At 31.7% G+C, this 13056-nt stretch overlaps 1 protein-coding gene across 2 annotated transcripts; it reads right to left on the reverse strand.

Moving 5' to 3' along the window:
- Nucleotides 1-5499: 5499 nt before the first annotated feature.
- Nucleotides 5500-12244, reverse strand: LOC133311273 (ethylene-responsive transcription factor 1A-like). Of its 2 annotated transcripts, XM_061512295.1 has the most exons (2): nt 12233-12244; nt 5500-6607 (listed from the first exon to the last, which is right to left on the reverse strand). In XM_061512295.1, exons 1-2 carry the CDS (start codon nt 12242-12244, stop codon nt 5843-5845), a joined length of 777 nt encoding a protein of 258 aa, XP_061368279.1. In that variant the 3' UTR covers nt 5500-5842. The 2 variants fall into 2 exon arrangements, with proteins under 2 accessions (XP_061368279.1, XP_061368278.1); XM_061512294.1 differs by lacking the exon at nt 12233-12244 and having other exon boundaries at nt 5500-6908.
- Between the last annotated feature and the right edge of the window lie 812 nt (nt 12245-13056).

Here is a 13056-nt window from a genome sequence, read left to right on the forward strand (position 1 = left end):
TAAGTGGAATGCAAATTCTAAAAATGATAATGTCCATTACATAATGGGTTTTATAAGAATTATGTTGTAGGAAAAGTGATTGTGTTATGTTATAGAGATTCGTTTTGCGTGCCGAAGTTTTTTTTTTTTTTTTTGCTGTGGGCCCCACAAAATGTTGTGTGTGTAGGAAACTTTTTGTGGTCATGTTAAATGATAGATGATAAACCCTTACATAATTTATTGTAAAAAAAAAAAAATTATACCGAACTGGTGCCGATCACAGTGGTTGTATGAATCTCAATATCAAAAGTTCGATCTTTGAAGAAGTACTATAGAAAAGACCTTTAATCATTACCACACCTGGTCCACGTATATACATGTGGAGAGAAAGTCGAGACGAAAGAGATCTGAACATACATACAGAATAAATGCATAAATGCATTTTGAAATGATATCAGCTCAATAAAAATATAGAAATATATCTAAATTACATTTTATCAATTGAACTATATCTTAAAATTTTAATACAAATTTTATTTTCTTTAACACAACCATTTATTGCCTGATATATATATATATATATATATATATATATATATATATATATATATATATATATATATGTGGGGCATGATTTTTTTGACACATATATTAATTAAGAAGTTTTACACAAAATTTTAACTATTAATTTTGTTAATCTAATAGTTAAAATTTATTGGTTAACACTAATTATTTATTTATTAATTCTCAATAAATTATGAGAAAAATATTTCTGCAGTTAATGCAGATATGTTATCTGCATTTATTTCCAAAACGATGTCATTTTGGAATTGAAAGAATAAAAAATTATAATTTTAAAGACTATAATAACCCCAAAATAAATTAAAATTACAAAAACACCATGATTTCCGTCCTAAAACGACGTCATATTAGGCTTACTACAGATAACTTATCTGCAGTAACCGCAGAAAAAGCGAACCCGTAAATTATATCTGTTAGATTGGCGAAAATCAACGATTAAGATTACAAAATTTAACAAGTTTAACACCGGTATCCGTTAGATTAACGCATATATATATATATATATATATACATATATATATATATATATATATATATATATATATAAGCAAAATGATTTGTAATGTGACTACATATAAGCATTAGTGTTGTCACCTAAAAACTACATCGTTTTGGGTGGGATAAAGGAAGTTCGCATTCAAAATTAATTGTAGAAAATGAAAATATTATAATTATTTTCATCTTTGTATGGTTATGGTTTCTCATATTTAATGTTTTATATTTATTTCCACATTTGTTCGTTCAATATTCCCTATATTTAATGCTTTCACATTATAAAACGATGTAGTTTTATATGACTACACCAATCCTTAGGTGCAGTCACTTTACATCTGCTAAACCCATATATATATATGAGAAAAATGTTTCTGCAGTTAATGCAGATAACTTATTTGCATTTATTCTCAAAACGACGTCGTTTTGGTATTGAAATCTTAAAAAATTATAAATATAAAGACTATTATAACCCTCAAATAAATTAAAATTACAAAAACATCATGATTTTCACCCAAAACGACGTCGTATTGGATTTACTGCATATAACTTATCTGTAGTAACTGCAGAAAAAGCGAACCATATATATATATAGGGGTTTATATCTATCATTTAACATGACCATAAAAAATTTTCTACACACACAACATTTTGTGGGACCCGCATGTTTAAAAAAAAAAAACTACAGCACGCAAAACGAATCTCTATAACATAACACAATCATCTTTCCTACAACATAACTCTTATAAAACCCATATATATATATATATATATATATATATATATATATATATATATATATATATATATATATATATATATAGGGTAGGGATCTTCTAACTCTCGAGTAAGACTTACAAGTCTTACTCCTCATCTCAACCATTGATTTCTGTCCATCTAATGGTTATTATTTATTTGAAATTTATAATTAATTAATTGGTATAGATAACCGTTAGATGGACGGAAATCAATGTTTGAGATGAGGAGTAAGACTTGTAAGTCTTACTCTAGAGTCAAAAGATCATTTCTCATATATATATATAGGGTTTGATTTTTCTGCAGCCGCTTTAGGTGCAGCAGTGACAAATTTTTCATATATTTAGGTTAAAGCATTTAATGTAGGAAATCATAACCATACAAAAAGTGAAAGTATTAAATATGGAGATCATAACCATACACCTGTTATTATTGCACGTACAACAACTTTTTTTTTTTGGAGTTACCCAACCCTAATTATCTCTTTGAGACGAGTTGGCTCCCTCCGGTATCCCCACGAGCTTCGACTCTTTGAGCCGGCTATGGGACTAATCCGGAGTGCGGGGGAACAGTGATGGCTAAATGTTCAGCCCCCTCCCCAAGAATGCATTCAGCGGGAATCGAACACATATCCAACCCCACTAACTCAGCGCCAAGTTACCAACTGAGTTGCACCCATTGGGTACGTACAACAACTTTACACACATATATATATATATATATATATATATATATATATATATATATATATATGGGGAGGGTTCTTTTGACTCCAGAGTAAGACTTTTAAGTCTTACTCACAATCTCAGTCGTTGATGGACAGAAATCAACGGTTGTCATTATTAGTATAATTAATAATTAATTAATTAATATAACTTCCTAAATTATAACCGTTGGATGGACAGAAAGCAACGATTTTGATGAAGAGTAAGACTTATAAGTCTTACTCAAGACTTATAAGTCTTACTCTGTAGTCAAAAGATCTATCTCCTATAGGGTTGTGCATGGGTCAGGTCGGGTCAGATTTTTGTCCGACTCGACCCGACTTGGTTTTTGTAGGTCAGGTATTTTGACCCGACCCGCTTTAATTTGATCCAAGTCAGGTCTGACTTGGTTTGGATTTTGTTGAACTAGTTCAGAACCGGGTCGAATTTGACCTGACTTGATTTTTGAAGTGGGTTTGACTTGGTTTCTGAAGTGGGTCAAATCTGACCTGATCTATTTTTGACTTGGTTTCCTCACAAAATTTCATCGAAATTTCTATGTTGCAAACGACGAAAATTTCATCACAAAATTATTTTTTCGTCAGAATACATTTTGTCGAAAAGCGACGAAATTTTTGCTCTAATAAAATTTTTTACAAAAATAAATTTTCTATCGAAATTTAGTTTCCGTCAAAAGTTTTGACGAAAATGATTTCTTCCATCAAATGTTTTAAACGTAAAAGGAATTTTGTAAAAAAATTTGACGGAATGTTTTTCGTTCAAAATTTTGATAGGAATGTGTTCTCACGAAAATTTCGACGAAAATTGTTTCGAGGGAAATGTTTCATCCGAAAATTTTGACGAAATTTAGATTCTCTAAAGAATTTTGACAGAATATTTTTTTCGTCAAATTTTTTTATCGAAAATTATTTTGTCAAAAACTTTTACGAATTTTTTTTACAGAAATGTGTTTCGTTGAAAATCTTGATGGAAATATTTTTTATCAAAAACCTTGACGAAAATATTTAGTTGAAAATTTTCGATGGAAATGTGTTTCGCTAAAAATTTCGACGAAATTTTTTTTTTGTCAAAAACTTTAATGAAATTTTTTCCGTCGAAAATTTTTGCCGAAATTTGAAATCTGTAAGGAATTTTGATGAATTTTTTTTCGTCAAATTTTTTTGATGGAAATGTGTTTCGTCGAAATTTTCGATAGAAATTGTTTTGAGGAAAATATTTTATTCGAAACTTTCTACGAAATTTAGATTCTCTAAATAATTTTGACAGAATATTTTTTCCGTCAAAATTTTTTTATCGAAATATTTTTTGTTAAAAATTTTTACGAAATTTTTTTACAGAAATGTGTTCCGTTGAAAATTTTGATGGAAATATTTTTTATCAAAAAACTTGACGAAAATATTTAGTCGAAAATTTTCGATAGAAATGTGTTTCGCTAAAAAGTCAAAAAGTTTAACGAAAATTTTTCCGTCGAAAACTTTCGCCGAAATTTGAAATCTGTAAAGAATTTTGATGAAATTTGTTTTCGTCAAAAAATTTCGATGAAAATGTTTTTCGTCGAAATTTTTGATGAATATATTTTTTTGTGAAATATTTTGACGAAATTTAGTTTCCGTAAAAAAATTTGACAAAAAAAATATTCCGTCAAATTTTTTTACAGAAATATTGTTAGTCAAAAATTTTGATGAAAATATTTTTCGTAAAAAATTTTGACGTAATTGTTTTACGTTAACACTTTTCTTTTAATGTAATTGTAATTTTTTTTTCTTTTTTCACATAATGGATATGGGTCAAGTTTTGGGTCATTGGGTCAATATTAAAACAAGTCATGTCTAAAACTGACCCAAATAATAGTGGGTCAGTATTTAAACCAGTTCAAAAAATATAGGTATCTATGGGTCAGGTCAAGGTCGGATCAAGGGCAGGGCAAGTGAACCAGTTTTTTTGCACACTCCTACTCTCATATATATATATATATATATATATATATATATTTATATATATGAGAAAAATATTTCTCAAGTTGCTTGATATATATTTATCTCTGGTTAGCCTAAAACTATGTCGTTTTGTTTATTTATTTTCTTATATTTCTCAAGTTGCTTGAAATAATTTTATCTCTGGCTATTAAATCATAACCGTACAAAGATGGATCAATGGTGATAAAGAAATAGAGAGAAAAAGGGAATCATAACCATTCAAAGGTGAATAAATTAATATAAGAAAATAAATAAATAAAATAACATAGTTTTGGAGTGACCGGAGATAAACTTATCTCAATTTGCCAAAGAAATGTTTTTCCCTGTATATATAGGGCTTATGATTTCTCAAGCAGCTTGAGATGTATTTATCTCTGACTATCCAAAAATTACGTCGTTTTGTTTATAGGAAAAACTACTCTTATGCTACATGTAATAAATTTCTCTCCTATACACCCTTGGATAACTGTGCCACATTTTTATTTTTATTTTATTTTTCAGGTGGTGGAGCCCACAAGTTTATCTCTATGACATGAGATAACTTATCTCCTTTAACATGAAATTAATAAAATCCTTTGTTTATTTATTTTCTTATATTAATTGATTCACATTTTAATGGTTATATTTCCTTTATTTCTCTATTCCTTTATCACCATTAAATATAATTATAATCTACGAACAAGATTGAAAATATAATTTATACCGATATAAAATAATCCTTACATATATATTATCAAAATTCAAGAGTTATTGATCTAATTATGAGTCAGCTAAATCTTATAATTCGATCTACTCATAAGATTGGGGTTTCTTATACCGAAAACTCAATTAATTAGAACTTAAAGTAGATATCTAACAACAAAAATTATATCAGCCTTATAGATGAATTCTTCGAAACAGCATGTCAAGTTGGAAAATAAAGAGTTAAGATTCATGAAACAAAATTCACAAATTCATAAATGTTGAACAAAATAATAACAAATGTTGTATTCACAAACTAAAACAAAATCTCCCCCCACTTTTACTTTTTTTTCTTTTTTCTTTAGCTTTTGATTTTAACTCCTACTAAGGTCACCATCTCAGTCCAGCATTCCACTCACATTTCCCCTCCTTTTTTTTGGCTTGTTATTTTTGTAACAGCTTCCAAAATTTGTTGGACGGGCGAGTGGCATAGAGCCACTGCCATACGGAATCAGATAACTACAAAGTGGGTTTTAGAAAGAGTAAAGAAGAGTGGCACGTTGCATTCCGTGTCAGCATTACGCATTAGCTGATCAATAACCGTTCTCCACGTGTACACTGTGCCACTTGATACCCCACTTGCCCCGTTTTTTATCCACCTTCTACTGTCACCACAGGCACAGTTGGCCCCACCATCTTTTTCTTCCGCTTCGCCGACGACCCACTTTCCGACGACGACGAAGAAGGCTCCGGTGAGGATCGCTTCGACGTCACTCGAACCGGGTCTGGCTCATCTGAGTTGACCCGAAGCGGAAAATTCAGAAGAGCCCGTGACCCGCGCATCCGGTACGCGGCTCGATCGTAAGCCAGCGCGGCGTCCTCAGCCGTTTCGAATGTTCCCAGCCAAACCCGAGCCCCGTTCTTTGCCGGGTCACGGATCTCCGCCGCAAATTTTCCCCACGGCCGTCGCCGCACGCCGCGGTAATGTTTCCCCTTTGCCAGAACTGCCGCCGGCGCAGACTTCTCTTGCGGAATCATCGGAGGGACAACGACGGGCTCCGGTGGACTGTTCACTGCCGGAAAAATGTCCGGCTCAGGTTTGACTGTCACCGTCGGCAGGAAACCCGACGTGAAGCTCTCCGGTGACCCTGCGTCGAGAGATGGGACCCACCCAACGTTAACTGCATCGCGAAGTACACCGTAAAGTACCATGTCCTCTGAATCGTCTTCCTTGAGTGGCAATTCGCCCCAATTATCACTCAAGCACGGGTACAAGTTGCTGAAACTGGAGCTCCGACAGTAAACTGGAGCGCTACCCGAACTAGCAGTCGGGGCTCCGAATCTACATACATCGGAATCGCCGAGCAAGTGGCGGCGAATGGAATCCAAAAGGGCCAAATCGGACTCATAGGTACTCTGTCCGTACATGTCGTGGCCGTAATATGTTTCTGTCTTAGGTTATTGATGTTCCTTAGTGTTTGTGGGTGTCGCTCTTCTCTTGTGTTTGTCTTTAGGGATTGAGAGAGATAGAGAAAAGAGATGGGTTAGGGTTTTTTTCAAAAAAATTTGAGAGAAGGTGTTGAATTGAATCGAATTGAATATTCGAACTTAGAAGGGAGAGAGGAAGGGGGTACTTATAGGACTGCAAGTTCATGAACTTGGATAATAAACTTAAAATCAGTGACTTTAGATGATCTCTCATATTCAAATGATGGTTTCGGCTTTTACTTTAACTCTTTGTGATTGGTGTTTTATCATATTATATTGGTCTCGAGCTTAGCTTCTCCGAAGTTGCTCATGCGTGAATTGCAAGTGCTATTTGGGTGGGTTTTATCACGTGCTTAAATTACCCATTTGCGCAAATAAAATATTCCATCTCTGACGTCATTCTTATTACAGGTGCGCGCACACAACTTGCTTGTGTGCTTTTCTTGGTTTTGTCGCTTTCTGTGCCGCAGAATTTTTTAGTTTATTCATTTTAAAAAAATCAGGAAGAAGTTCGATGGCGATTGGCGAGTAATAAGTGGGCGTGGAAAGCAGCCAGTGGGGCTGCGATGGACATGATCGACTAATACCGATACAGCGGTTGTGGACATGTTTGGTGCGATTTACCAATTGCGTTGTGGATAAGTGTCTCATAAAGTCAATAACCCCCCCATTAACCTACGTGGGAACGAGGGCCCACATTATTTAATTTCCATTCCACAGTTACCCTGCTTTTTGAGTGTTAGTTCCTGGAAGGTGGTGGATATCACCCCCACAAATCACAATTTACAAACCTTGAAAGCTCATGGGAATATTGCCTTCATCACTTCCAAATTAGGTGCCACGGTAAGACAACTATCATGGTATTTGAATTTGCATATATGGCCTTGAATGAGGTTGAGTTGAACACTCGTGGGAGAAACAGACAATTTCTAAATCCAGTAGCATGTTGGATTATAATTTGTATACCCAAACTCTGAACTTTACTATGTTTAACAAAATTATAGTTGAATTGTATTTGAATATAATCTTAAGCCTCAAATTGTATATTATAATTTGGGTGAAGGTGGGAAAAAAAAAACACTTTTTTCATTGGTCCTAACTCCTAACCACGTTTATTTAAACAGAAATCTAATTTAATAAATTATAATCCATGTATACTACTGATCACGTATCGAGGCATAGACTGCTATCTTTTGTTGTCAAACTTGCTGTCTTTTGTTTCGTTTTTTTTAAAAAAAAAAAAAAAAAACAAAAACAAATAGAGATCTATCCTTTTATATGTGACGTAAGAATTTTTTTGTCACTTATAAATAACTTTCTTTAATTTTGATTCATGGACAGTGTTTTGGATAGGTGCCTTGGGCCAACTTAGGGCTCATCCACCATCTCACTATAAGACAAAATGTTCCATTCACTTAATATTTCCCTAAGCCTAGTATGATCAAACCCATGAGCAATAAAAGTTTTGGCACATAAAGTATGGCACTATACAATATTCCTAACAATTATATAGCTCTCTCTAATGTTAGTTGTTTAATTTCAAACATCACTCAATTTTATTTACTATCATTAAAATAATTTAGGTGAGTTATTATGGGACATAGGATGTGGAGGCATGGAAGGCGAGTCATATGAAATAGAAAGGTCCACTGTGAGTGGCCAACATTGGACTTGAGTATTTGATTGATCCTTGGAAAAAAGAAAGATAGCCTCATAAATGATCATGTTTCGTGAGATAAAAATCTGCTTAAATATCAGATCATATAGTATATATCCCTTTAAACGGCCATTTGTAGTTGTGGAAGCATAGGCAAGACAACCAAATGCTCAGAGGTGAATTAAGACTGGTGGCTTGTCATAGAGGAGCTCATAAGGGGACCTATTATTGAGCATAGGTGAATTAAGATGATTGATAATATGGATGACATGCATAATACAGTATGACCATAGGTTTGTGAGAATTTTGCTTTAAAAGATTAATGCTCTTGCAATGTTGAGTATATGCCGGTGCTTCCTCTCCACGGTCCCATTCTGTTGTAGGGTCTCTATGCATGAAGTTTGATGGAGCATGCCCATCTGAGAGAAGAACTCATGCATTAAGAATTCTTCCCCATTGTCACTTCAAAAGGACTTGATAGTAGGAGTGCGAGAAGGAGTTGAAAAGAATGAGGCAAAAAATGAAGGGAGAGACAAATGTGGGGAGCTTGGGGTTTTCACGTACCCCTTTTATTTAGAAAAAAAGAGTAAAGTTAATGAGTATTGTAGGAAAATGTCACGGTACTCATTTAAAAAGAAAAAATTAAAAATAAGTATCATGAGGGAGTTGCGAGACTGATCATTCCATTAAAAATTAATTTCCCAAAACACCAAATAAGAATATATCAAAAAATTATGTTTAAAAAAAAAGAAGATATTATTTCTCATGTTGCTTGTCTCGTGCAACATACAAGAACTGTGTTTGATGTAAAAGGGATGCAAAATAATTCTTTCTTATTAACTTGCAACGGGGAGAGGTGTAATACATTGTAGAAATAATTTGCTTTTGCATTTAAATTAAGAGTTTTGTTACATCTTCTTAAAATTTCTCAAATAATTCTCTTATTACTAATATAAATATTTAATATATTGAAAATATAAAATATTGAGGAAGTATGATATTCATATTACCACTTTTTTTACTACCATCCACTATAGTCACCGACGGATCCACGTTGGGGCAAATGTCCGCCAGTGCGGACATAAAACTTTTGAACTTAGTTTTTTTTTCCTTTTCTTTGTTGCAGGTACTTATTTTTCTCTTGATTCAATATTTATATTAGGAGTAAATATCCTTTTAAATTCCTAACAAAAAACATGTCCTCATTTTAGTCTCTTACAAAAAAAAAATTAGTCTCGAGATCCTTAAAAAATTCAAAGTGAATCAATTTAGGTAAAATCATGGTCCCTCACAAATTCAAAAAAGACCTACATTAGTCCCTCAAAAAGACCAAAATGGGTCCACTTTGAATTTCATAAGGACCAGGTGACTAATGTTTTTTTTTATAATGGACTAAAGTGGAGACCGAATTAGGGACCAAAAAAGATATTTATTCTTATATTAGTTAGCAACGTACGGAGATAATTAAAACAACGTAGCAACACAAATTGATTAGAGAGAAAACTTATTCTTCCTCCCCTGTCACGTACCCATTCACATGCTCTCGTCATCCTTTGTTTCCTTTTTCATTTTTATAAAAAAAGAGGATTGATTGCAAGTCCGACATTCTCAAATAAGTTAATATCTAGAGACGAGATCTTCACTGTGATTTTGCTTGCCTTTTGTACAGGTAGTGTTAACTTTTTTATTCACCACTATAAAATAGAATAATGATATATGGATGTATTGGAGTATATTCTCATATTTGTTTTGGAGGATTGATAAGATTTAGAGAGAAAATTAATGATTGGTCAAACTATTGTCTGCAGCTTGTTAGGAAAGCAACTAGATTATGAACGTGTTCAAGCGTTAATTTAAACTTTCTTTACAAAAAAAAAAATTCGAGGGCGCTGCCCCCGAACTCCACAACTAAATGTGCGGACATAAAGAAATTTTCCTGGGTCCGCCACTGATTATAATCTATAACTATGTACTCCCCAGAGTACATACTTATAAACTTATAATATTAAAAGTTAATTTTTTTTGTCTCTTTAGAAACATTTCAAAAATTGTTAGCCGAAAAATTTGATCAAATAATGATTAGAGCAGTAGTGAATTGATAGTAGAAAAAAGTAGTAGTATGAATGTCCTACATTAATATTTAATACTTTTCAAATTTAATAATTTAAAAAATAATTAAAAATTTATATTAACTAGGAAAAATTATTTGTGCACTCGATGCACCTACATTTTGTCCAAAAGAAGAAATTTGTTTTCGGACATACATGAAAATAGAAATGCAAGAAAAGAGCAGAATGGAAATTTCTTTTTTCAAATTTGGAAAAAAGAGAGAGTACCGATGTGGCTACACCGCGGTACGCAAGTTTTGCTCGTTAACTAGAGGCAAACAATTCAACGCAAGGAAAACCGAGCCATTGAATTTGAAGCTGACGGACGACCACAGTAAAGTGTGACATTTGACTTTGACTCAAGAATTGTCATTACTGTTATTTTTCATTACTATTATTAGTAAGGTAGCTACTGTGTTTTTGTGTGTCCGTTACCAACACGTGCGCATCACCGCAATCTTTTGAGTCTTCTTTCCCGTTTCATTGCTTCTTATTAATAAAAGCAATATTTGAGTCTCCATTCAACACAACAGGTTTTGACATGAGAGGCCCCACAGGGGAATTACCGCTTTAGCAGATGAAAGTTAGAAGTTTGAAAATTGTAAGTTTGAAAGTTAAAATAGAAAATAAAAGCAAAGAAATATAAACCCTCACGTGCATAATTTGGATGGTGCAAGTAACCTTCTCTTTTCTATTCTACAAGCCCCATAAAATCGGCTTCTAATTCTTTAACCTACGAAAGCGATTGTTACTAACAATTCAATTCATAATTCGTTGAATTAGGAAGAAAATGAAATTTTCTTCTCCAAGTTTCTATAGACTTGTTAGCTATAAAATTTATAAATATTATATAAAATACAATTGATATAAATTGAGTAAACGTTATATGTTTTTTTTTTTTTAATTTACACTAATTTATACAATCTTATTTTTAATGGGTTCCAACTTTAGAAAAAAGCTTAAATCAGCCCAATTTAATTTATCTCTTACTTTTTTAACTATAGTATTAAATAATAATTTGAATGTTACTTAATTTTAAAAAATATTAACATGTATTAAAATTTCAAATTAACTCAATATAAATTTACCTTTATATATTAAATAATAAATATTAATTTGAGTGCGACTTAATTTTTTATTTTACTTTTTCTCAAATATTAATATGTATTGTTCTACTCACCAAAAAAATAAAATGTGTGTTGTTCTGAATTTTTTAATTTTAAATTGAATTTTTTCATTCAATTAATTGTATTTTTTAATCTATATTTATTTTATAAAAATTCTAGTTGAGCTTAAAAAAATACTTGTACTACACGGATATTCGTTAATTATATTTATTTATAGGAAAAATATACTCTTATATTGTAGGAGAGTGTTTTTTTCTCGTACACATATATCGATTTTCGTATTTTTTTTTTATAAATAGGTGAATCCTACACATGACTGTCTCTATAGCATGAGAGAGTTTCTCTCTTTATATCTCATAATATGTGCACTTGTGCAAATGAATACACACCTTATGCTAATTGCCAATATTTTTTAAATTGACTCAAATTTTAATTATACATATCTACATGTGCATATTTATCAATGATAAAAGAATTTAACGCTTCTTCAATAGCAAGAGATAGAATTATTTATTGTTATCCCAAAATGACGTTGTGTTATAAGATGGAAACAAAAATATTTTTGTTATTCTAATTTATTGTATGGTCTTTATTAGTCTTCATTTTTTTGGGGGGGTAATATACTGTTTTTTTATTAGTCTTAATGATTACACATAGAAACGGTTAAACTCATAAATAAAATAAGAAACACAAAATTTCTTGCTGTCTAAATATAACTTTGATATTCAATATATATAGGGTTCATTTTTTCTGCAGTAAGTTCAATACGATGTTGTTTTGGGACGGAAATTATGATATTTTTGTAATTTTAATTTATTTCAAGGTTATAATAGTCTTTATATTTATAATTTTTTAAGATTTCAATTCTAAAACGACGTCGTTTTGGGCTTACTGCAGATAGTTTATCTGCAGTAACTGCAGAAATATTTTTCCCAAATATATATATGAGGTAGTTTGACACCAGTAAATTTGATACCTCATCTCAGAGTCGTTAGATCAAAAAAGATCAACGATTCTGATTTGTAAGCATATAATACTATTAATCTTTTTTGATCTAACGACTATCAGATGAGATGTGATGTCAAAGAATCTTACCCCTATATATATATATATATATATATATATATATATAACTTTGATATATTTATGAATAAAATTTAAAATATTTTTAATAATATCATTATAACCTGAGTTTGCGCGCTAAACTAGTTCTAATCTAGAATGCACGAACACGCAATTTTAAAAAGAATTTGCATGTTAGACACCCACACGTTCCAACACATGTTCGACACGCGGTCAATACTCTGACACGTTTTTCTGACAGACAGTCAACTTTTTTCGACACGTGATCAATGCTCCGACACGCATCCGACACCGTTTTTTTAAGGTCTAATTTTTTTTTATTAATTAAAAATGAAAAATTAATTTATAAGTCAACTTTTTTCTGTTATGGAATTTGACATAAAAAATTAACAAGATATAAAA

The sequence above is a fragment of the Gastrolobium bilobum genome, unplaced genomic scaffold, assembly GCF_033153095.1.
Source record: "Gastrolobium bilobum isolate Gb01-03AN ecotype WA unplaced genomic scaffold, APGP_CSIRO_Gbil_v1 utg3539, whole genome shotgun sequence".
Classification (NCBI taxonomy): domain Eukaryota; kingdom Viridiplantae; phylum Streptophyta; class Magnoliopsida; order Fabales; family Fabaceae; genus Gastrolobium; species Gastrolobium bilobum.